The following is a 25,435-nucleotide window of genomic DNA, read 5'->3' on the forward strand; positions in this document are numbered from 1 at the left end:
AATTCTTGAAAGATACCATTAATGCTTCATTTTTTTTCTTTTAAAAAGCGAGCATATTATTTCATAGTATAGGAATATAAGCGTGCAATCATAATCTATCATAGCAAAGTCATATTTATTTAAATTATTTGAAATTTAATTTTATTAAGTCTATTCAAAAGCTCTACAAAAGTAAAACATAATTGTTTGAGTGAATGAGAGCATTTCTTTGTCATTTACAAAAGCAATCTTGTGGGGCTTTAAAATTGATAGAAAAACAACTTGTTTTGTTTTTTCTCATCACAATCAACAAATCTTGGCTCATTCACACGCAACTGCTTTTAAATTGTAATTGATGTAGATCTAGGACTAATATTAATTGATAGACATTTCAATTATTGTTAATATTCATACTTTATTGGATTTGATGTGATCTGATCTCTTGTACCTCTCTAATTTTTTTTTAAAAAAAATATCTCATCATAGTTGTCATGACAACTAAGATTATAATTATAACCATATAACAATGCCCAGATCAAATCTTCTGTCCCTAAATTTTTCTGTCCCCATGTCCCTGTCGATCGGACGGATCAGATTATATCTTAAGGTATCATGACATCTTTAAGATGTGTGTAATATCCTCGTGATGTGCAAGACATCTTTGAGATATAATCTGATCCGTCCGATCGACAAAGGGACACGGAGACAAAGAAATTTAGGGACAGAGGATTTGATCTCAACAATGCCACATTCTCTTTTATAATAATCCAAATGAACAACCATAACTTTTCTTCCCAGTTATTAAGAATCATCTTTTCTGAATAAAAATCTTGTAAGAGTTATCCATCGTCTACTATATTTCTTTTGTCGGACCTAATCATGAAACCAAGCATTAAGGGGACCAAAGGATTTAGTGGGGAGTGCCCATCTATTTTGTATACATTAACAGACAATGTTAAGTGGAAACATGTTCTTTCACTTGTTCTGGGCTCCATTGGGTACGACAACACAAACAAAATCAAATCAAGCATAATATTAATTATTATTGATAATTATTATTTCATTGTGATTCTATAAATTAGGTTGAATCTCAACAAAAATATCAACTCCTAAATGTTAAAAAATATTGATCTCGTATGGTGTACTAAAAAATATATCAACACACAAGACAGTTGAATTTACGCCTATGTAACCCAAATGAAAGTTACTAGTGAATAAAGAGAAGAAACTTGTTTAAATAAAGACACACCAACAGGAAAGAGTCAAATAAGACACAATCAACCAGCAAGGTCCATGAGTGTAGGTTCGACAAACCAATCAAATTATGAACAGGAACAAGAGCAGGCTAGGATTGATTAAATCATACCCATCAAACTAAAAGTCTTTGGTACTTTTGCTGCAAAAGGCAGCGCCACAAATAATAAAGATCAATACTCCCATTTCTTCAACTGCATACCATCTGGTGGAGTACTCTCTATTTTCTTTGAACCCACTTCCTTCCAGTTTGTGGACAGCACTGTGCCATTTGATTCAACCTATATTGAGATAGGAGATTGAATGAGGTTCCTAAATTCGTGGATTGTTCTTTGGATGCATTTAGATTAGCAGCAATTAGTCTTTGCAATTATTCTGAGCAATAATTGTCCTTTTCTAGGCAAAAGAAGTGTCTCAGAATGACTTACAAATGACTTGCTCATTGCTCGTCGTATGTCCTCATCGGAATCTCGATAAATATCCTGAAAGAATTTGTTCAGTGCTGCATCTCCATTTAGTTTTTCATCTTTCTCCTGAAGAAATGATCACAATGAGACAGTTGAGAAAAAAAGGGGCAAGATTTTCTGAAAAGACGAAACAGTGCATTAGGTCGAATGTCATTTTATACCTCTTTCTTCACTTGTGCTTCTAGTTTATCCCAGTCTGTTCTCGATTTTGAGGATGGATAAGATGGTCTGGGTGAGTTTGAAGCTGCAGGTTTCGGTATTTTAGTTAACACACAGTGTCTCAGTGGCATCCAATACAGGAACAAAAATTTGCAAATTGAGTGTAATTGATACAGACATTGAAGAATTAATCGATGAACTAAAACCCTCATTTCCTCAACTCATCAACAAGATATATTGAACTTGTGGTGTGTAAATACATTATTTTGGAGTGACGGGCTCCACTAGAATTCAACATGGTGCTAGCGAAGCAATAGATTTGTGCCTCTAAAACATGGTGGGCACAATGGGTCACATTGAAATAAGGATGCTCCATGCCTATTATTAGTCCTACATGACAAGAACAGTGATGCATTATATCAATGTAATAGCAGGATGCCATCTTCTCGAATTCCTACTCATTTTGGGATGGAACAAGCAACCACCCAAATCCAACAAATGCAAAAAAGAGAAGCAAAAACAAACAATCAAGCCAAAGAGACGTCTCTGATGACATATTTATACAAATGATAAACTATACAACAACAACAACCAAGCCTTATCCCACTAGGTAGGGTCGGCTCAAATGAGAAACTATGAAAACCAAATATATGAATGCAAGAATGATTATCTCTCAGTTATTAAATACACAGAATGCTTCTACAAGTGAGCACAAATGAAGAATCAACTGACAAAAACCAGCTCGAGATGCAAGATAATCTAGATAGAAATCAACCAGCAAGACTTGAGCGAGTATCTTATATTAGTACTATTTGAAGTCATTAGATGTTCTAGTTTAACATAGTGATGCATAAAACCTCATCATTGGCCTACCTGGCAAATTTATCTTCTGGGGAACTGTTTTCTTGTCACTGTAGTCTAGTGAAGGCCAAGCAATTGTCTCGGCCTTTGATAGTCGGATTTCAATTTTGGTAGATAAGACTTGATAGCTGCACTTTTCAGGTATGATCTGTACAACCATGTTTCAAAATGCCTTACATAGTCATTTAAAGTACTAGATGAGTAGTACTAAATACTAACTTCATATGAAATAACTATTATACTCTGTCAGTGTAATAGCCTAAATGTCAAAAAGAGAAATACCTTAGCAAATAAACGAGGTTGAAAATGATACTGTTCTTCCCCAGGTATATCTATCATGACACTCAACTGCACCATGACAGTATAAATGCATAATCATGTCAACCACTATTATATTTTGGAGCTACGTTACTTTGAATCGTATAGAACAAGGAAGAAAATCACATAGAAGTGCATACTATTTGTTCCCCAAATTCAACTGAAACACTTGTAGCAGGAACGCCCTTAGCAAAAATGGTCAACACTACATCCCTTGCCGCATTATAGAAGTCATACCTGCATTCAGTTAGATGTCAAACAAATATGACAAGAAATTAAAAGAATATTGGATCCAGTTCAAGATTCAGTTGTGATGATAATGCTACATCACCCATGAAAATATAGTCAACCAATGAACACATAATAAATACCAACCTATGCTTGGGTTGTTCAAATTATTTAGGGACTATAGTCAATGCACAAATGCATAGTAAATGCCCTCAACAATCAGACAAGGAGAATTAGTACATTAAAGGTATGCAATTTACAGATCAAAATACATCAACTTCATAACTGATATATCTAAAATAGCAATGTCTAATCATAATCTGCTTCTGCATCCGCAAAGTGGGCACAAAGAGGAGATAGAGCATAGTTGAAGACTTAGGAAACAAATTTCACAAACCAAAACATACCATTCTGCCAATCCAACAAGTCATATATAGTCTTTTTAGTTTGGGCAAGAAAATTACTCCCTTGAATAACATATTCCAAAACACATAATAGCTAAATGCAATATCTTGAAGCACCACATGTGCCAAAATTGTAAGAATGTTGGTCAAAATAAATCACCCAAACAATTAAGTTGTAGGAAGCAGACATAGCATACCTCTAAGAAGCATTTATGTGAATAATTTTCATAATGTGGAAGATGTATCAGCATATATGATTTTTTACACTGATGTCATAACTTCAAACTTACCTGTATTTTGGCTTCTTAGTTGCTTCCTTGGTCTGATTTGATGAATCAGGTGTAGAATTAGAGGTATTCCCAAAGTTGGTAGTTGGATTGGAAGCAGAGAATGAACTTTGTGAAACATTTTCTGTTTCTTCCTTTGATAGACCACGGGCCTCTTCTACATATAGGATAAATATTTAAATTAATAAAGCTAACAGATAAATACTGTCCTCCAATGCAGAATTGTCCATCAATGTTTTATCTTCAACCAAAAAAAGAATGATGCAGCAAGATAAGTTTTAGTTAGATTCAGTTTGATGGAAGTTTAAAAATGTCCAGAGTTGCAACACAAGGTACTGCAACTTATAGATGGAATACACAATACTCCCATTGATTAAACACAACAGAAAGCCAGGATGGATTACTTGTTAGCAAGTGATCATTGCAGAATGTGACAGGAGATCATTCCATCTGGTAAGTGAATTAAGCTATGTGGAGACATGTACCTGCGATGCAGTCATCACATTCTTTGATTAATTTGGTGAATCTTGAATCTCCTGATGCCAATTGAAGACCTGCTTCGAGAGCTGCCTTTGCAGTTTGATATTCTTCAAGCTTCATACAAGCAATACTATAAAAGGAAGATCACATCATTATCAGATTGTTTAGGGGAAAAGATAGGATGCCTTAGATACAACTTAATGGACAATAAAATTTGAATGAGCTGCGCCTGGATAGAATGTGCTTCTAAAGCAACTAAATAGGGCTTCAAATTTGATTTCATGACCACTTATCCAAAAATTTTAAGCTATTAGACAAGGTGACAGACATTGTTTTTATATTATTAGCACTTCCATGAGGGTATCTTTCATAAACTAGATTCAACTAACTCAAGCTCTATGAGCATATCATCACCTTAAGAGGAACATACCATATTTATTTATCTTGCACTGGCGATCCTGATGACTTCATCATGTATCAGGCTCATTTCATTTAGCACTAGTGAGATTGATCATAAATCTTCTATTTCCTATTCTGCTACCATATTTAATTTGATTAATGATCAATTATCCCAAAAGGCCTTAATCTGTGATGTAATATTATTATCAAACTAACGGATAAAATGACATTCCAAAGCTGAAAAATACTGAGGAAACAGTAGATTCAATATTGCATATGGATATATATTTAATAAAGAGCTTGAAGGTGTCCATCATTCTCAAATTATAATTATAATACTAATCATCTAGAACAGATACCTATCTTTCTATTTGATAGCCAAATCTTAACCAATAATATGGCTAAATGAAATACCCCAATATGTGCCCAAAAATATCTACTTGATAATATTGCAGAAGAAGGAATGTTGACTGGAACTAATGACCTGTATTTTGGTACCATGGCTGAGTAGATTGACCTCTTAGGTAATTGGAATTATTAATAATCCGAATCGACGCTATTAAACAAGTGGATCACAAGATGGCCATCTACTTGCGAGAAATCACCAAAAATATGGCATGCATCCCCAAAAAAGTGAAAATTATAGCTTTGAACAAAAAACAAACAAAAAGAACATAACATCCACAAGCATCTTCAACTAACCCCTTGCGCATATAAGCTTTAGGAATTGAAGGATCAAGTTCTATAGCCTTATTGGCATCTGCAACAGCTTCTGCAAAATTATAAGTAACATGTGAAGTTAATAGAATTCTCAGCGAATTAAAAAAGGCTGAAATTGTTGTTAATTAAGCTTGACTAAGCAAAAATAAAAAATGATGAAAACAAAAAAACACGCTTATGGTCACTTCATTAGTCGATGATAGTGTTCCATGCCAACCCAGACAGACTAGTACATAATGTATTACTGCTTCTTAAAATCCTAAAGTAGAAATCCTATTCACGAACAGCATAAATACTTCTAAGACGTAAATACGTATCAGGATTAACTTTACTATCCACGGAAACCGCTGCACTAATCCATGGGGCCAAAGTCAACCCCCAAAGAAGATTAACTCCTTAAAATAGTTTTCGGTGGAAGCCACTCATGCTTACCAAATCCTCAATTGCGTCCCCAAAAAATAATAAATTTGCTACCTAAACACAATATATGAGAAAATCACGAACTTCAAAATCGATCGATTATTTAATGAACGCTAGAGGGCAGGCACCAAACTCATCTGGAAAACCAAACACCCAAACCAAGGCGAGCGGTCCCGGGGCGGCGGGTCATACCAGTGAAGTTTTCGACTTTGAGGTTTGCCTGAGCGCGGTCGGCGAAGAGGTCGGCGTTGCTTGGCTCCAGACCCAGCGCCTGCGTGTAGAGATCAAGGGCGAGCTCGAAGTTGTCGTCGACGAAAGCGTCCTTCGCTTTCTTCTTCAGATCCGTCGCCATTACGGTTAAAGAGCTAGCGAGCGAGCGAGCGCCAGAGAGAGTCCGATCTCGAACGGATCCAGGAATACCACGCCGCAGAGAAGGCGAGTACAGAAGATTTATACAAAGAAGGAGTTCTAGAGGCTTCCTCCAGAAAACGACGACGACCAAGACTCAGCATTTTTTTTTTAAAAAAATATAAAAGTAAAGCGGGACAAAATTAATCGAAACACGATGATTGGATGACACTTCCAGATTGGGATGGCAATTTCACCCTTGATGGAGGTTTCGATATCCTCCGACCTAAAGTGGAAAAAACTATCAATATTTGATTCCTAATTTGAATATTCAATTAAAGAAATTTTTTTTTAAATCACCTTACTAATTTTGTTGATATTAACAAAAGTTTATATAGATATTTAATTTATTTTTTTAATTATATATATATATTTTTTAATAGGATATTAATTTTAATATATTTTTTAAACGGTAATAATTGGATAGAAAGAAGAAAAATTATAATTATATAAGATATTCGATCCTTTAATAAGTATATATATATTTATTGAAGATCTTATATCCGATGTATATAAGGATGGAGAATATAAAATCCGATCTAAATCCGATTCATTACCATCTCTATTTAAAAGATCTTATAATTATCATTATTGCGCATAAAAAAGACTTAATTAATAACTCTATTACCTTTACTTTACAATTTCCAAGTTTTTCTTTAAAATTTTTCAAATACATCGTAATGTTTATTTATTTATTTATTTTCCTTTTTAGTCATTTTTTATATTAAATTTATCATCCGTTTGTATTTCCACATATGATTTCTTAAAGGCTTAGTTTACTCAAGTAACGAGACAAAAGGCAAAATTCTTGGCTTCAATGCCGCGCTAAATAAAAAGGAACCAAAAACAACTATGCTGGATCTTGACTTTAAGGAAACGAATGGAATCAACTCTAGCAACATTTCATCATAACTGAGCAAACAAACAAAAAGAAAAATTCTTGTGTTTTATGAACTAATTCTGGTTAGGAGATGAGTCTTGTTGTTAATGAACACAAATGCATTACAGTACACAGGAGTTGGTAACAAGTTCATTTAGAGATCATAACAGAAGTTTCATTTTACACAGCATTACAAGCATTACAGTAAACAGGAGTGCTAACAACGAAAGCATCAAGCAAACCTCTTAACAAATCAAATATTATTTGCTTTAACCACTATCAACATGGACGAAAAACCTAGTCTTCTTCTTGTTGTGATGATGATGATGAGTTTTGCGATTTAAACTCATTTCCATTTTGGCAAGGTGTTCATAAGTAGGTGCAAGCTCTTTGGGCAAACTTTATAGGTTTGTTTTTGCTCGAATCGACGACAAGCGGGCATGAAATGTGCTTGCTATGTTTCACCCGGACCAACTTCCCGATCACATATCCACGCGATATGATGTCAAAGTCCAACGTTAAGGGTACTGCTCCACCGGTGCTGGACAAAGACATGGCTGCTCCTGCACCATACAGTGGGACCTTTTCGCCATGTAATACGACTGATATAGTCTTATGGCTCTTTCTAGGCTGGTAATACTTCTGTAACTGCAATGTGGGAAAAAACATGACAATTAGCTCCTCCAAGAACTATAGTCGTTCTAGATAAACTTCCCAGCACTTTTAGGAATATCCTTTCGGTACTAGAATAGATACAAGTACTAGAGTGTAAAGAAATATGCATAGACTCCAAGTAGCCAATTGTTGAAGGTAAGAATCAGTTTGACTCACCTTCAGAATAATATCTATAGTTATAAGAAACAAAATGTAATCTGTAATCACCCAACTGATTAAGACAGTTGCAGAACGCCACTATAAGATATCATATAGTGTTATTTCAAATATTGTCATCTCAAGAATCTAAGGATCAATTACCATCATGCATCAAACTCACCTCTCCAGTAGCAACTGTGATTTCCGAAAACATTAGACGAATTGGGCCTGAAGTAACATGAATGCCAAACATTGCAGCAGTGTTGTACACACTTATCTTCACTGAACAATTGAGTGTGACCATCTTAGTTGGGACACCGGTTTCATCAGTACCCTCCCCGGCATAAAAGTCATCCATCAATAAGCTCTGAGATAAGAGTGTTGGTTAGATAATGCAGCAGGCTCAAATTTGCATCAGACAAAAGTCTAGCAGGCACACATAACAATTGAAACTTAAACAACAGACAGATACCTAGAAGTGTTCTCTTAAATGGGATGTCAAGCACGGTGTCATTGGAGAGAAAGATAAAACATTGAGATTCCTTTGCTAATATAAAGCTAAGTATCGTTGAGTAAATTCATACATTCTGACAACAACTAAATAACTTGCATCTTAGTCAATGAGAAATAAGTTTTAATAACTGAAACCATCAATAAAGTGAACTCTGTTGTTTTCATAATAGGACATCATCAAGCTTCATTCATCAGGTTAAAAGTGAATATTCTGCAAGTGCCAATCAATATCGATCCCTCCAATTAAGAGGCAGCTGATGACTAATGTAAGCCTGTCCCTTAGAGTATCAGGTCTTAGTTGCTTTTAGGTGAAACTACCATGATTTCCTAAACTCAAGTAAAGGAAAAAGTTCATCAACGGAAGCTGAAAGCTTTTTCACTTGGTAAACCTTCAATGAGTAACAAATGTACAATGTAATCTCAAATAAACTACTCTAATAAACAGAAAGATGGATTGAATTGTGAATGACAAATTTCAGATGAATACAGTATTAATGTCATACTATTAAGCAAGCAGATACCTTGACAACGACGTCAGGTTTATAAGGCCGTGCTGCTCCCCAAATAATAAGAGAGAAGAGGGTAAAGAGTAGGACGAAGCTTACAAACCCTAGAATGATCTAACAACGGTGTGACAACCCCTTGTCGTCATCAAGATCATCGTAGGAGCCTTCTTGAATTACATTGCATTCCGGCCATCCCTTATCATTCGCCCTCTTCCTATACCCCTTCAGGCCCGAGGAGGATCGGAAGGGCCCAGAGAAATGGCTCGCCGACGAGGTCCGCGAGTGACGCCCGAAGGAAGGGTGCGAAGTCGACTCCATGGGGATGCTGAAGACAGGGGTCGCTTGCATCGTCAACTTGTCGCCATCATGAGAGTATCGTGACGGGCTCTGCACGTAGTAGGCCTGCCTCTTCGGCGACCGAGGCGGCGACGATGGGGCCAAGCTGGTAACGTCGGATTCCGACTTGGCATGCAACATCTCGATTGAAACAATTACTCCACAAAAGATTCAAACTTCTAGCAGGAACCGGCGAGCAGACAAACAAAAATCACAAATTCACGAACGAGAAATCAGGAAATGTAGATTTCTCGCGCCATTTCAGCAATTACTCGTTGGCGGAACCGCACCGCCCAAAGATTCAAGCTTTGCTTACGAGCTATCTACACCAGGAACCGAGGATGGAAATAGAGCGAGCATTCACTTCACTCCTAAAGAAAGACCTCAGCCGACGAGCGGAGGTGAGCCGTGAGACTGAAAGGCCACCTTCCATCGGATCTGCTGCTCATTCTCGAAGGCACCTTATTGTCCTAAAACACAAATTAACCAATAAAATGCTGACACGGCATCAATTCATCGTGGGTGCTGTTCTTGAACGGTACTCGATTTTATGGAGCACGCAGTGGTTAAGAATAATACCGGGAGTTGAAATCCGAAGTGTCGGCAGAATGCGACCGACATTTTTACCAAATGTTTGGTTTCTTTCTTTATTGGAGATTGGTGATTCTACGATAATTTAGTCGGAGCAAGTAGGCGTTAGAATCCACGAAGAGTCCGTTGGTTTTTGGTGTCTAGATAGACATTTCACCAACTGACTTCAGACAACTAGACAGCGAGCATGACAGGCTACCTTGCATGAAACATACTCCGCGGCAACTCGCACTCAGAAGAGGAGGCAATGATTTCTTTATTTTAGTTAAGAAAATAACTAAACAAGCTAACCACCATTCACCATGAATTGCCAGTTATTTTCTTACTATGAAAATGGGAATCAAAGCCTTCACTGACAGAACTTTCAGCTGGAGTTCATTGTTTGAAGGAAGGAGAGAACGTTGCCAGAAAACCGTCTGAAGCCTTTGCATGCCGAGCTGGTTACTCACAGCCAGGTACTGTCATAAAGGCATTGAGATTCCTGCCCAAGTTGAAATGCAGTAAGCATATGTGTGCTCAGTATGATCTTATAACAGAGCAATGACTTGAATTTTTCTCAGTAAAGAAAGTAGGGAAAACAACTTTTAATTTGCAGCATATCTATCCTATGCGAGGACTCTAATATAAAGTTAGTCGTAGAACCGTAACAAAAACAATGCTTTGATACCAAAGTTATCTATACTACAAGATTTTAATGAAATCTCTACAGATTTCACTGCAATGGTCAATTCATCTAATGGCATACAAAACATGAAGCAAATTGTTAGCTTTAATAGATTTTCTATATAGCATCTGCTGAAGTATCCAACAAACATATGCATGCAATCACCACATTCCCTGAAGCTACGGAGACAATGCGAAGAAGACCGAGACAGACTGTACCTTGTGGAACCAAACCCCATCGTTGAGAATCCGCCGCAAGAACCGATTGCAGACGAGCGGTAGCAATCGCGCTGTGGAGAGGAAGCATCGACATCAAGCAACTCGAACTCGCCGGTAATCTTCGCTTACCGGTAGGGACGGAATCAAAATCCCTACTTGTTGGATAATCTACGAGAAACCTCTACGACGAGTCGACGACAAGAAAAAATCACGCACCTTGAAATGCAGGAACTGCGGCGCCTCAACGGAGCGAGTTGATTCGCTGACGGAGATGCCCCCAGTTTAGTGATCACGTTTTTCCTTACCCTAGGCGTTGCCGAAATCGCCCAGGCCGAAACCCTAGAGCGCACCGTGGGAGACAAAGCCGCCATCCCGACTACACAGCGACCGCAAGGTGGGGAAAGACCATTCGTGTCGGAGTTTACCAGTTCGCGAAATAGAACAGGGGCCGTCGAACTGATTGATGATGCCCGTAATTGACGGACGAGATGTTACTAGATTCGACGATACACGATTCTTCCATCCAGCGGACTCGTATTTCTCGTCCAGTTCGTTCCTCTTTTCCCTGCTGCGGGAACATTTTCGATCTGCCGTTCCACGGTTGGAGGTTCTACTACCTGAAGGTATGATAAAACTTCCATTTTCTTCAATTCACGAGCTGCATTACTCCTTCAAACTAATTGATTGAGCAATCGAATTCACCCATCACTGGTAGTTTCGTGCCCATTTCTTCAATGGATCCCTTTTTTCTCCCAAAATTTCTCGACTTTCTGCCTGTAAATTAGGATCTGATTGTGATGTGTTGAACGAAGAAACAATTTCTCTCTCTCTCTCTCTCTCTCTCTCTCTCTCTCTCTCTCTCTCTCTCTCTCTCGGAGCAATGAAAATTTGCCTGCAATTTTCATGTAGGAATATGCATAATGGCTAGGTGGGCGTCAAGGTGATCAAATATTGATTGAAATGATCAATTATTGCTTGATATTTTTTTCCGTGAGCATCCATTTCGAAGCAATACTGTGATATTAGGATGGAAATTAGTCAAACAATGCTGAATACTTTTCTCGCATGTCTTTCTTCTTTCATTCACTCTATGTCAATTTCATGGTATGTGAACATTGAGAGCATTTATAGAGTGGAATTTGAGTTATTGGTGGTGTCAAATATCTTGGTTGGGGCAAACAATCATGAATTCTTCGACGCATGTTGATAATGCACTTGCTAATTACTTGAAGTCACTTGATTTTGTTATAAAAAATTCTTAATTTAAGCCATATGCAGCTGGTTGCCTTGTTTTGGTTCTGTTGGTTTTGAGTCTCCAATCTCCAGGAAACCAAATATCATGCAGGTTAGCAGTTATCCTCTTTCTCCTGTTTCATTATTCATCTTGTTGTCATGCTTGTAGTTACAGTTCATGACTGATATGAATATTAGAAGTTTTTGGTTCTTATGAAGTTTCAAATGGATGCAGCCTTACGATTACATAAAATTGTTAAGGCTAAAGATGTGAGTAAATCTGCTTTTTAGGCACCAGAAGATATTTACATGATGTAAGGTAAAAAAGAAAAAGGAAAAAAGAGTAAATAATAGAAGGTTGAGAAGAAATTTAATATGTTACGACTTGTAACAATAGATGGATGCATGAACAGCCACCTTTTCTGTTCTGAAGAAAGCAATTACTTTCCTGTTTCCTTCTAAAAACTAAACTTAAAAAGGAACTCTTAACATACTAATAATTGCATCTGATTTAGGGCTTCTGAGTATGATATTCTTTTCTTTTGTGGAAAAAAGTTAAAAAACTGAAGTGCCACAGTGTTGTCAATGTAAAGATAGTAGTAACTCAATAGGTCAGTTCAGAGAAAGCGGTTAGTAACTTAGTAGCGTGATATTGTGTACATGCCTCAAACTATTAACTGAAGTGGTGTTAAGTAAATGAAAGTCATTATAAACTAGCCAGATGAATCATGCCTACACGATTGGTTGAAGTGCTGGTGTTGACGGTTTGTCCATTAATATACAATTATATGACGGCACTCATCTCCATTCTTTAAAAGCATAGGTCCATTTGAGAAGCACATCTACATGGGATCAGTGTTGCTAAAATAGCAGTTTCGTTGCCTCTGGTTTTCAGAGACATATGTCACTTGACTCATGAACCTGGATCTAGCGAAATAAACAGATATTTCTTATGGCATGCATGCATAGTCAATCATGGAAGATGATAAAGTAAAGGATTTTGCATTTTATTGTGCGGATGACATCGAAGTAGGATGGGAATGCATCCACCAACATTAACTAGGTGCCATAGGAGACCATGCACGCACAATTGGCGGAAGGTACCATGACTAAGATTGTGCTATGAGTGATGAATCATGAAATCTCTACGTTGATAAATCTAAGATCCAGTCCATACATAATTTAGGATTCTTATTCATATCTAATGGATCTCTAGTCTCCAGATTTGGATTTTGTTTACTTTACTTTTTTTCGGTATTCCACAGGCATCAAGAGCTAGGCTTTTGAAGGAGTACAAAGAGGTTCAGAGAGAAAAAGCAGCTGACCCAGACATTCAATTGGTCTGTGATGATTCTAACATTTACAAGTGGACCGCTCTAATTAAGGTAAGCATACAATGGAAAATCCTGTACTTCATTGTTAGCTTTTGAGCACTAAATTTGTTGCTTTTTCCTGCATACAGGGACCTTCAGAAACTCCATACGAAGGCGGTGTGTTTCAGCTTGCAATTGCTATTCCAGAGCAGTACCCTTTGTTACCCCCACAAGTTCGATTCCTAACAAAAATCTTTCACCCGAATGTGCATTTCAAGGTGAGCATGATATTTTTATCTTGTTGGATGGGGGTGAAACATGTGTTAAGTGTGTAAAAATCGATTCTTGAAATTGTGCAGATGTCTGTTATTTTACTGTGATTCTGAGCCTCATGCATCTTAGATCTATCACTTGTGTAATTCCTTAATTCTCCAAAAGCTTGTTCAGTGCAACTCGATCACACAAGTGACAGACTTTCAAATTAAATCCTGGCTAAGGTGGAAGCCTCATAGAGGTCCTTAGTGTGCTTTCTGAAGCATGTAACATACTCCATATATATACTTTCATCATTCTTCTGATACTCAAGCATAGTTGCAATCATTTTCTTCTTTATCATCACATAAAAATTAAATTTTCATAAGAGATTAGTAAATTTTTGCATGTGCTGTAGATTAGTAGGGCTTTAATGGAGGAGTTGTAATTTTATAATGGATTGTTTCTTTTTTCTAAATTGGCACAAGCTCACCTGATGGTTACATCTGTCTAGCATGTTTAGACAAAGATTAAAATTGCATTTGACCTTGGAAGTTAGAGGAAGGTGAACGATTTTGATTGTTCTTTTTGCATAAGATGTCATTGCAATTATGGCTAGTTCCTTTGAAATATTTGAAATTCTGTTATCATTTTGTTGCTTAGACCGGGGAGATTTGCCTCGACATCTTGAAGAATGCTTGGAGCCCTGCATGGACTCTACAATCTGTTTGCCGAGCCATAATTGCTTTAATGGCCCATCCGGAGCCTGATAGCCCTCTCAATTGTGATTCAGGTTTGTCGAGCTAATTAAATGCTCAATATCTTAAGGCCATATTGTTCACATCAAGTATATCTCTTCGAGAAATGAATAAAAGTGGAACAGTATTTCATATACTTGCATTGCATCATATTTTTACCTTGTATATAGGAAATCTCCTGCGGTCTGGCGATATAAGGGGCTATTGTTCGATGGCAAGAATGTACACTAGACTCGCTGCTGCTCCAAAAAAGGGCTAAGCATCAACTGTATCCTTCAAAACTTCGTAGACCCTCGCATATAATATGATGTGTGATTGTAGTATGAAATTCTTAATATTGATGGCTATTATAGTTATAGATCTTAAACTCTTGGCATATAATACGCTGAGTGATTGTAGTATGAACTGTAATATTGATTACTGTTATAGTTCATGATCTTTGGCCTGTTAATTGAACATCTGGTTTTGTGCTTCCAACTACCTCACCATTTGACACTTACCCTTACCATCACTCGCGAAAAGAAGGGTGGTGGTGGTGGTGGTGGTGAAGCAAAGACAAGAAAACAAACAACAGTTTGAAGTGTCGTATTTAGATGTCAGTCTCATCGAAGGCCGGCTCAAGGCATAGACCACTAAGACTTATACCTAAGGTCTCTATTTTATTGGGGTCCTCAAAAGCCCTAATATTTTTAATATTATTTATATTAAAAAAATCTTAATTACATTTTTTTTTAAAACTAGCAAACACTTCTTTCACATTGATATTTTTTAAAAAAATCCAACTGACTCTTTCCCTCTCTCGTCGTTGCTAGTGATCTCACACTCTTTCCTTCCCTCACAGTATTCCCATATACTCTTTTGTCGATGATCATATGCTCTTTCTTTCTCTCATCAGTCATCTCATTCCCTTTCCCTCCCTCACGAGTAATTTGATCTCTCAAAGGATGTCTTCCTCTTCTCTCGTTGGTGATCTCACTTCTTTACTCTTTCTTCCTCTGCCTTGAACGGCAAGTAAGAATTCCTCATCTATTTGACACGAAATAACAGTCCTCTTCCTTGATAGCAATAGTTAACAAGGGTCTTCATCCATTCAACGCAAAATATCAACCAGTCCTCTTTTTTCTCCGTAAGAAACCATAGCAAAATTAAGGAAATTAAAAATTCTCCGCAAGAAACCTTAGCAATTTAAGGAAAATAGAAATTAAAGTTAAATTCATTCTCATTCTCCTTAAGATCACCCTTCTCATTTTATTTTAAGCTCCTTAAGATCACTAATACGGGTCATGGCGAGTAGAATCAGGAGATGGCGTGGATATTAAATTCAGGGTTAGATGATAGTCAAGGTTAGGATAGGATGATGTTCGTTACCTGGTTCTATTGATCGCCCCGCATCGAAATACTGGAAGTGTGCCTGAGCGTTTCCTGAGCAGGATACTCGGATGGGGCCGACCAGTTATAAACCCGATTGAACATAATGCTTCCCTTGCACGCTCGACTGGGCAAAGCCCAAGCGAGCTTAAAGGTACTCAGCCTTATAAAACTCTTAATATACGATCGGCCAGGCGAAGGCCGATCGAATATAAGGCTTTCCATGCGTGCTCGATCAAGCAAAGCCCGAGTGAGCTTAAGGTACTCAGTCTTATAAAACTCTTAGCATACGATCAGTCGGGCCAAGGCCGATCGAACATAATACTTCCTGTGTATGCTCGACCGGGCAAAGCCCGAACAAGTTTAAGGGTACTCAGCCTCTGGGTGGAGCGAGCATACGCCCAGTGTGGGCAGCTGCCCACACTGAGCCAGGACATAAAAAAAATTATTATTAACACAAGCTTGGAAAAAAAAATAGATGACCCAGTTGAAAAAAAGAAAAGGTGCTTTATCTTGTTACAACAATATTTGATGCATGTTAAAAATATTTTTTTTTCAATTTCAAATTCTTTATAAAATTTCGTTGCACTTCAAATATATTATTGAAAAAAATATTAAATTTTTTTTTTTTTTTCTGTTGCTAGACCTAGCATCGAAATCACCCTTAATTTTATGATTCTCTCCTCTAGTATTTACTTTATCCTAACTAAATAGCATAATAAGAATATGCAGTATGCCGAAAGTAAGATGCATGTTGATACACTTCTTTTCTTGTTGTGTTTTCCATACAAGTATAAGAAAAAAAATTAAGCATATATTGTAAAAAAAAGGCAGATGACAAAAAAAAAAAGGCAAATGGCACAAAAAAAAATTAGCAAGATACATGATGACACGACTTGTGAAGCGAAGAGCTTTAGTTGCGGCACTACTGTTAGGCCTGCTATCGAAATTGGACCAAGGGAGGCACCTTCCGCAACATGTCCGATCTATCAACGATAGCTATAATTTGCCTACACTAAATCAATATCCTAGCTCCGCCCTTGCTCAGCCTTATAAAACTCTTAGTATATGATCGGCCAGGCGAAGGCCAATCAAACATAAGGCTTCTCATGCGCGCTCGACCCAGCAAAGCCCGAGCGAGTTTAAGGTACTCAGCCTTATAAAACTCTTAGCATACGATCGGTCGAGTGAAGGTCGATTGAACATAAGGCTGCCCGTGTACGCTCGACCGGGCAAAGCTCGAGCAAGCTTAAGGTACTCAACCTTATAAAACTCTTAGCATATGATCGGTCAGGCGAAGGCAGATCGAACATAATTCTTCCTGTGTGCGCTCAACCGGGCAAAGCTCGGGCAAGCTCCAGCCTTATAAAACTCTTAGGATACGATCGACCGGGTGAAGGATGAACGAACATAAAGCTACCTATGTGCGCTCGACTAGGTAAAGCCTGGGCAAGCTTAAGGGTACTCAGCTTTTTAAAACTCTTAGCATATGATAGGTCGTGTGAAGGCCGAGCGAGCATAAAGCTTCGTGTGTGCACTCGACCGGGCAAAGCCCAGGCGAGCTTAAGGGTACTCAGCCTCATAAAACTCTTAGTATATGACCGACCGAGATATGTTTAACAAAAAGTGTTCTCAGTAATATGACCAACTTAATGAACGACCAAGATATATTCAACAGAAGGTGTTCTCAATAATACGACCGACTTAGTGACCTGTCGAGATATATTTAACAGAAAGTGTTCTCAGTAATACGACTGACTTAATGGGCTGAGATATATTCAACAGAAGTTATTCTCAATATATGACTGGCTTAGTGATCGGCCGAGGTATATATTTAGCAGACAAGCAGTCGATAATATTAGAACAGCCTGGCAAACTTGTCGGGGAATATTCCCTCAAAGTTTGTTCATTAATGAATCAGTTACAATGATACACTCATTCGGGCATTTCATCAGGGGCCCAAGTCATAAATGACAAAGGAGGTACATGGGGTAGAAAAAAGATTCTTCGAAGAATTATAGCATGACATCTTAGTTGTACTTCTCTCATCTTCTAACAAACTTTAACAAACTGGGGATCACCTCATGATCGCGGAGATTTTGTGAGGTGGTATAAAAGGGGAATGCTCTCCGCTAGCAAGGTACCTAAATATTTGCATTTGAAACCTTATTTTCCTGCACTTTCGCTATTGTTCTTCTTCCACCTTCAAGAGAGGAGACTGACTTGATCGTCGGAGGGACTAGCCAGGCATTCCCACTCTGGTCTTAGATCACTAACGCTTTGTTGGCTCGTCTGATTATGCGCAGGATCGTTGGGGAGTTCCTTCAGATATCAAGAAACTCATTATTCCTCAATCAACCACCAATCGGAGCCAGCGCACCATCTTATAGCCTTCAGACAGGATCAAGTTTGGCGTCGTCTGTGGAAAACTTCGCCTGAATCTGAAGCTTTGCAATGGAGGAGGCTGGAAAACTCAATATCGTCACCTTAATGCAAGAAAATCTAGAGTTACTCATCAACGCCAGAGCGCAAAAGTTACTTCAACAACAACAACAAGCCAACACTGGTTGTATGCTGCCACAACCAAATCCGGAAGCATCAACAATCGCTCATCAAAGGGAGAGAGGGGTTCAGGAGTGTTGGAACCCCAAGGTTGTTTTGGTGTGATCAACAAGTTAAGTTAGGTCCTGTGTATTTAACCTTGTGTCTAAGTGTGCAGGAACTTAGGAACACAAGTACTCGAGCAGAAGACGCAGCTAGCGAGAAGGACGGCAGTCCGAGGGACGAGGTGCTGCGGAAGAGTACACCGGCGGACGAGAAGGAAGCGTGCAGCGATTCCGAGGGACGAAAGTCGGAGCGGAAGATTGCTCGGGGAGCAAGAGACGCAGCTAGCGAGAAGGACGGTACGCGGTGCGTCCGAGGGACGAAGACTGCGGATGAGTACGCCGGTGGACGAGAAGGAAACACGCAGCGATTCCGAGGGACGAGAAGCCGGAGGGAAGCCCGCTCGAGAAGATCGGAACTTGGGTTCGGGTGAGCCCTTTTCCGGATGGCAGAGATCACCCAAGCAAGCGGATCCGGAGTAGAAGACCCGGACCGAGCCGAACCAAACCGGAGCAGTGGTCCCCAGATGAAAAAGTCAACGTTGGTTGACTTTGGGCTTCGGGGCGCCCGGAACAGTCCGAGGTGCCCGGAGCAGCCCGGGGCGCCCGGAACCCTTCCGGGCGCCCGGACCCAGTATTTTGACCAGATCGAGTCAAAACTCGATCTGAATGTTGGGGGATAAAATTTATCCCCCCCAGGGCGCCCGGAACCCTTCCAGGCGCCCCGACCAAGGCTATAAATATAGCCTTGGTCCAGAAGCTTTGAATAAACTCAGAAATTTACATTCCAAACACTTGTGCGCTTCTATTCTAGTTTAGCTTTTGTCTTTTGTGCTTTCACTGCTGTAAGAGGCTTCTCCGCCTGAAGGAGATATTTTAGTGCACGTTCATTCCTTGGGTTAACAACCTCCTTAGTTGTAACCAAGTCAAATTGTGAGCCTCTTCTTTCTGCTTTTTATTTACTGCTAATTTACTTTATGCAAGTGTTCTGTTGAAAGTTCGAGAAGGGTCTTTTCTGTTTATTTTTTTTTCAGGCTATTCAGGCCCCCTTCTAGCCGGCCCAACGGTCCTACAAGTTGTATCAGAGCCGAGACGCTTCAGGAGGACTAACCGTCGAACGAAGCAACGAGATGGACGGATCTAACATCCACCCACCAAAATTCGAGGGGGACTTTGCAAGCTGGAAGAAGCACATGGAGGTATTTTTCGGTACCGATTTTGATTTATTACTAACAATGGAACTCGGTTTTGAAGCTCCTGAGGGCAAAGTGAAAAATCAATGGACAAAGAAAGAGCAGGCCGAGTACGTGGCAAACAAGAAAGCAGAATTCCATCTGCTAACCGTACTTCCGCCACAAGAAGTCAACCGTGTCGGCACCTACAACTCGGCAAAGGAGCTTTGGGAAAAGTTCCTTGAATTACACGAAGGAACATCTGAAGCCAAGCTTGCGAGACGAGACTTACTTCGCAACCAGCTCACCAACCTCCGTCTTGGAGAAGGTGAAACAATTGCACATCTACACTCAAGGATACAGGAGTTCATCACCGGAATTTCGAATCTCGGAGAAGAGGTAAGTAACCGGGATTCGCTCAGGTACGCTTTAAATTCCTTCCCTAGAAATTTAAAATGGGCATCACTAGTTGATGCTTTTTACATTTCGAAGGACTTAGAAAAAATTTCATTAGAAGAATTTTTTTCAACATTTGAAGTGCATGAGTCAAGATGTGTAGGAATGAGGGAGCCAAAGAACAACGTCGCCCTCAAAGCTTCGAGAGACGAACCTGAATCGGAATCTTCTCTCGACGACAAGGAAATGGTAATGATGGTAAGACGATTTAAGAAGTTATACAATTCTAGAAAAACTAACCATCCACAGGGTAGAAAGAAAAGAACTATCCACTGCTACCATTGCGACGAAGAAGGGCATGTCAAGGACAACTACCCCAAGCTGAAGAACAAAGACAAGGAAAAGGGTAAGAAGCCTATCCAAAAACGAAAGGCCCTGAAGGCGACGTGGGACGATACCTCGTCCGAATCGGAAGTCGAAGCATTTTCCGGACTCGCACTGATAGCGAGTCATCAAGACGACGACTGCGATTCAAGCTCTTCCGAAATGAGCATCGATAACATCGATGAAGGGGGAGACACGTCGGAAGAAAGCAGCAGCTCAGGGGGAGAAACGGACAACGAGATCGACAAGGTAAGTCAGGTACGATCTCTTCCTCCCGATAAAATGTTTAAGTTCGTTAAACTTTTAACAAAAGATTGCTGCAAATTAGAAAGTGAAAATAAAATTTTAAAAGTAATTCTAGCTAAGTCTTGTCCCTTAGAAGAATTAGATAAATTAAAAATAGCAAATGAAAAATTAAAATTTGAAAATGATATTTGAAAATGATATTTGAAAATTCAAGTAGATAACTTGAAAAACTATGCATGTTCATCTAAAACCAATTTTAGAAGATTTAATAATTTAAATTGGTACTTTAAATATCACCCGGGATAAATTAGGAACATTTCAAGAAAATATGTCCCTAAAAGCTTTTTAATTAATCCAGTAGGGTGGAACCTATATTGGGTTCCTAAATCATGCTTAAACTAAATTGTAAAATTAGTGCTTTAAGTGAGAAAATTAAACAAAGAATTTCCTTATGAGGCTTTGTCAAGGAAGTGGTTGTTGCTCTAATAACCAAGAAGGCCTAGTGCCTCGCCACGACCTGGAAGCCAAAATATTGAAATAAATGTTTAATTAACTTACTAATAAAACATTAATACAAGAATTAATTAGTGCTTTAAAAAGGTTATTCAAAACATTTTATTTCAGAAATTTACTTAGAATTTTTTTCCCTAAGTTTTTTTGCTTAAAAATTCTCAAAAATTTAAGTTAGGATTTTTTTAGGATTTTTCTTACTTAGAAAAATTCTCAAAAATCATTTCTTCCTAAGTTAAAATTTTTTTCCTGAAACTAGAAATCTCAGCTTAAATAACTTAGAAAAATTTTCTAAATTTCTTAAAAACCTAGATTTTTTTTTTTGAAATATTTTTTCTATGCTTTTAAACCTTAGATTGTTTTTTCTTGGAACCCCATTTTTTTGTGATCAAAGGGGGAAAAAGGAAAGTATAAGTCTAGGGGGAGGTAGATAGAATATCTTTTCTATCTTTTTGCACTTAAATTGCAAATTAAGTTAATTTACTTAATTCTATTTTAACCCTAGCTTAACTTGGGTTGATCACACCAAAAAGGGGGAGATTGTTAGAACCCCAAGGTTGTTTTGGTGTGATCAACAAGTTAAGTTAGGTCCTGTGTATTTAACCTTGTGTCTAAGTGTGCAGAAGCTTAGGAACACAGGTACTCGAGCAGAAGACGCAGCTAGCGAGAAGGACGGCAGTCCGAGGGACGAGGTGCTGCGGAAGAGTACACCGGTGGACGAGAAGGAAGCGTGCGCGATTCGCACAAAGTCGAGCGGAAGATTGCTCGGGGAGCAAGAGGCGACTAGCGAGAAGGCAGCGGTGCGTCAGGGGAGCTGCGGATGAGTCGCGGTGGGCGAAGGAAACACGGCGATTAGGGCGAAGCCGGAGGGAAGCCCGCTCGAGAAGATCGGAACTTGGGTTCGGGTGAGCCCTTTTCCGGATGGCAGAGATCACCCAAGCAAGCGGATCCGGAGTAGAAGACCCGGACCGAGCCGAACCAAACCGGAGCAGTGGTCCCCAGATGAAAAAGTCAACGTTGGTTGACTTTGGGCTCCGGGGCGCCCGGAACAGCCCAGGGCGCCCGGAACCCTTCCGGGCGCCCGGAACCCTTCCGGGCGCCCGGAACCCTTCCGGGCGCCCGGACCCAGTATTTTGACCAGATTGAGTCAAAACTCGATCTGAATGTTGGTGGATAAAATTTATCCCCCCCAGGGTGCCCGGAACCCTTCCAAGCGCTCCGACCAAGGCTATAAATATAGCATTGGTCCAGAAGCTTTGAATAAACTCAGAAATTTACATTCCAAACACTTGTGCACTTTTGTTCTAGTTTAGCTTCTGTCTTTTGTGCTTTCACTGCTGTAAGAGGCTTCTCCGCCTGAAGGAGATATTTTAGTGCACGTTCATTCCTTGGGTTAACAACCTCCTTGGTTGTAACCAAGTCAAATTGTGAGCCTCTTCTTTCTGCTTTTTATTTACTGCTAATTTACTTTATGCAAGTGTTCTGTTGAAAGTTCGAGAAGGGTCTTTTCTGTTTATTTTTTTTCAGGCTATTCAACCCCCCTTCTAGCCGGCCCAACGGTCCTACAAGGAGGAGGGTCCTGATAGATCGTTTGGAGCGATAGAGGGGGGGATGAATATCGTGCATTTTAAAACCTTTTCTTTAACCTTTTGAAACCAAAGTCGTGCAGCGGAAATAAAAAAAAGACACAATTCGGTTACTTCGTTCGGAGCCTAACTCGACTTCTACTCGAAGGCCCGCGGTCCTTGACCGCACCGATGGGCAAAGCACTATAATCCTTCTTTCCGAAATCCTCGGAAAGAAGTGAACTGTACAATGGAGCAAGATAGTAACACCCTACTATCTTGCTTAAATAAAAGTACAAAACAAGCTTTAATTAAATTATACCGACAATGAATTGCAGATGAAGCTTAGGTCGGCACTTTGGATGATGTTGCTTGCTAAGCTGACGAAGATGAGTAGCGTGAGCAGCTTGTAGAATAGCACAAGAATTGATCAGAAAGTCCTCTATCGCCTCTGACTTCGAGCCTCAATTTATAGGCCTTTGGCGTTCGGTCGACCGATCCCACTGTTCGGTCGACCGAACTCGCTCCCTCCTTCCTTCCTGGCCGAAGTCTGAAGCTGACTCAGAAATATGCATTAACTGATCTTTAATGGTTCGGTCGACCGAACCATCTTTTCGATCGACCGAACAAGCCTTTTCCTTGTTTGTCGAAATCTGCCAGAGATCTTCTTTTAATGCTGTTTAATGCTGATTGGATCGGTCGACCGGTCCTCCGGTTCGGTCGACCGATCAGCCTTTTTCCCATTTTTGCTGATCCCTGCTGATGAGCTGTCCAGTGCTGAGTCTCCATGGTTCGATCGACCGATCCTCTGGTTCGGTCGACCGATAAAGCTTTAACCGGACTGAACTCTGTTTTGCCTGATCTGAACTGATCTCTGGTCTGAGTCAAGCTGGTTCGATCGACCGATCAGGCCAAACCTGTAAAACAGAGTTAAACAATATTCCTGCAAAACAAAGGTTAGAACAGTAATAATATATTATGCATGAGTAATATTAGACAGTAGAACTGTCTTGATCTCAACTTGGAAACCTTCCCGATTTCTTCAGTTGGATCAGCGACCTTAGGTTGTTCCCTTCGGGAACTCGACCTCATTGTCGCTCCTCCAGTTGCTTACCTCAACTTACCTGCCAAACATAGTCCTCTAGACCTGTTTGGACTTTTGCCTGCTCAGTGTCTGATCGCCTGATCCACTAAGACTTTTCCTGCAATACTACATTAGCCAACAGTAATAATAGTAATACAGAATACAATGATAAATCTAAACCTAGATTTACCGAGATCCGCTGGTCCGGTTGACCGCGCGTGGTTGATCGGAAACCATCCGAACAACCTTGCTTAGAGTTCACTCTTCCAAGACTTCTCGTTACCTAAGGTTACCACCCCCTAGGATTTTCTCCACTTGGCTTCACTCACCAAGACTCAGTATTCAGCTACCTAGGGATCAAGTCCTCCAGACCTATCCACCTAGCTTCCACAATATATTGAGATTTCCCTTACCTAGCCTACAACTAGTGTTGGCGCAGCGGAGACTGGCAAGAGGGGGGTGAATTGCTGAAAATAAAAATAAAAATACCCTCCTCGGATTTCAACTCAGAAATAAGTGCAGCAATAAAAATAACTAGCAACTATATAAAATTAAAGACAGAAATAAAACGGAAGACCGAGGTTTAACTTGGTTACAACCAAGGAGGTTATTAATCTAGGACAATCGAAGATCGTATTAGCAGAGTCTCCTTCACTGTAGGCGGAGAAGCCTTTTTACACACTTAATGAACTCACAAGTTGCTAGGAATTGAAAGCTTGAATGAATGATGAATTCCTAGCTCCAGGGGCCTTTTTATAACTCCTGGAAAGTCTATCCCGAGGGTCCAAGGCGCCTCCAACAAGGTTCAAGGCGCCTCCAGCTCGGTCAGCGGATAAAACTTTATCCGCACTCAAACGGTCAAAACTGACCTGTTGAAGGTGCCTTCAACAGGCTTGAAGGAGCCTTCAAGGGCGCCTTCAAGCTTGTTTAAGGCGCCTTAAAGCTACAGTAACTTCTGCTACAGTAATTTCCCGCCTCTTTTGACTCATTTTCTTCTTCGCTTTTGCTTCCGAAGCTCCGTTCTTTTGGGTGATTGCGGCCAACCGGAATAGGGCTCACCTGAACCCAATTCCCGGCCTTCTCCTCGAGCAGCCTTCCGTCCCAGCTTAACGTCCCTCGAACGCCGCGCAAGCTCTTCACGCCCACCGGATTACTCTTCCGCAGCTCTCTCGTCCTTCGGACGCACTGAGCCCATCGGCTCCCTTCCCGTGCCGTCCTTCTCGCTAGCTGCGTCTTCCGCTCGATTTCCTGTGCTCCTAAGCTCCTGCACACTCAGACACAACAGGACCTAACCAACTTGGTTGATCACATCAAAACTACCACGGGGTCCAACAATCTCCCCCTTTTTGATGTGCATCAACCCAAGTTCAAGTTAGGGTAACAAATAGACATAAAAAGTAATTTTAAAGAAAAATTACTAAACTAACAAGTTAAACATAATTTTTACAATTAGTAAAATTGCAACATTTGTATAAAAATTTTCTAACTCCCCCTAAACAAAAAATAGCAGTTTAAATATTTCTAACTCCCCCTAAACTTGTACTTCATTCTCCCCCTTTGATCACAGCAAAAATGGGGTTTTAAGTAAAATATTTTCAAATAAGATTAAATTTTTGACAAAATTTTCTAAGTAAAATGAATTTTTG

General features: G+C 39.6%; 2 protein-coding genes and 1 pseudogene across 6 annotated transcripts; 1 reads left to right on the plus strand and 2 right to left on the minus strand.

Moving 5' to 3' along the window:
- Positions 1-1,168: 1,168 nt before the first annotated feature.
- Positions 1,169-6,429, minus strand: LOC122014562 (protein SGT1 homolog). Of its 2 annotated transcripts, none has more exons than XM_042570821.1 (10): positions 6,169-6,429; positions 5,539-5,608; positions 4,443-4,567; positions 3,961-4,111; positions 3,179-3,275; positions 3,003-3,068; positions 2,733-2,868; positions 1,862-1,944; positions 1,662-1,766; positions 1,169-1,514 (listed from the first exon to the last, which is right to left on the minus strand). In XM_042570821.1, the coding sequence occupies exons 1-10, from the start codon at positions 6,326-6,328 to the stop codon at positions 1,407-1,409; spliced, it is 1,101 nt and encodes a 366-aa protein (XP_042426755.1). In that variant the 5' UTR covers positions 6,329-6,429; the 3' UTR covers positions 1,169-1,406. The 2 variants fall into 2 exon arrangements, with proteins under 2 accessions (XP_042426755.1, XP_042426754.1); XM_042570820.1 differs by having other exon boundaries at positions 3,961-4,114.
- A 973-nt stretch (positions 6,430-7,402) lies between these two features.
- On the minus strand, positions 7,403-10,296 carry LOC122015100 (annotated as a pseudogene).
- Positions 10,297-10,341: 45 nt separating this feature from the next.
- On the plus strand, positions 10,342-14,919 carry LOC122015101 (protein PEROXIN-4-like). 4 transcript variants are annotated; one of them, XM_042571787.1, is made up of 8 exons: positions 10,898-11,019; positions 11,134-11,528; positions 11,815-11,845; positions 12,184-12,250; positions 13,404-13,523; positions 13,601-13,729; positions 14,367-14,496; positions 14,632-14,919. In XM_042571787.1, the coding sequence occupies exons 2-8, from the start codon at positions 11,369-11,371 to the stop codon at positions 14,718-14,720; spliced, it is 726 nt and encodes a 241-aa protein (XP_042427721.1). In that variant the 5' UTR covers positions 10,898-11,019; positions 11,134-11,368; the 3' UTR covers positions 14,721-14,919. The 4 variants fall into 4 exon arrangements, with proteins under 4 accessions (XP_042427722.1, XP_042427721.1, XP_042427720.1 ...); XM_042571786.1 differs by lacking the exon at positions 10,898-11,019 and having other exon boundaries at positions 11,106-11,528; XM_042571788.1 differs by lacking the exons at positions 10,898-11,019; positions 11,134-11,528; positions 11,815-11,845 and adding an exon at positions 10,342-10,478.
- The last annotated feature ends 10,516 nt before the right edge of the window (positions 14,920-25,435 follow it).

This window comes from Zingiber officinale, chromosome 8B (genome assembly GCF_018446385.1).
Source record: "Zingiber officinale cultivar Zhangliang chromosome 8B, Zo_v1.1, whole genome shotgun sequence".
Lineage (NCBI taxonomy): Eukaryota > Viridiplantae > Streptophyta > Magnoliopsida > Zingiberales > Zingiberaceae > Zingiber > Zingiber officinale.

Bases quoted from the DNA above. Each gene is read 5' to 3' on its own strand.
- LOC122014562 (XM_042570820.1), bottom strand. From the start codon at position 6,328: ATGGCGACGGATCTGAAGAAGAAAGCGAAGGACGCTTTCGTCGACGAC. The intron at 3,276-3,960 runs GTAAGTTTGAAG...AACTGAATGCAG, and splicing joins ACTAAGAAGCCAAAATACAG to GTATGACTTCTATAATGCGG. The intron at 1,515-1,661 runs GTAAGTCATTCT...ATCTCAATATAG, and splicing joins GAGCAATGAGCAAGTCATTT to GTTGAATCAAATGGCACAGT.
- LOC122015101 (XM_042571787.1), top strand. From the start codon at position 11,369: ATGATGCCCGTAATTGACGGACGAGATGTTACTAGATTCGACGATACA. The intron at 11,529-11,814 runs GTATGATAAAAC...ATTTTCATGTAG, and splicing joins GGAGGTTCTACTACCTGAAG to GAATATGCATAATGGCTAGG. The intron at 13,730-14,366 runs GTGAGCATGATA...TTTGTTGCTTAG, and splicing joins ACCCGAATGTGCATTTCAAG to ACCGGGGAGATTTGCCTCGA.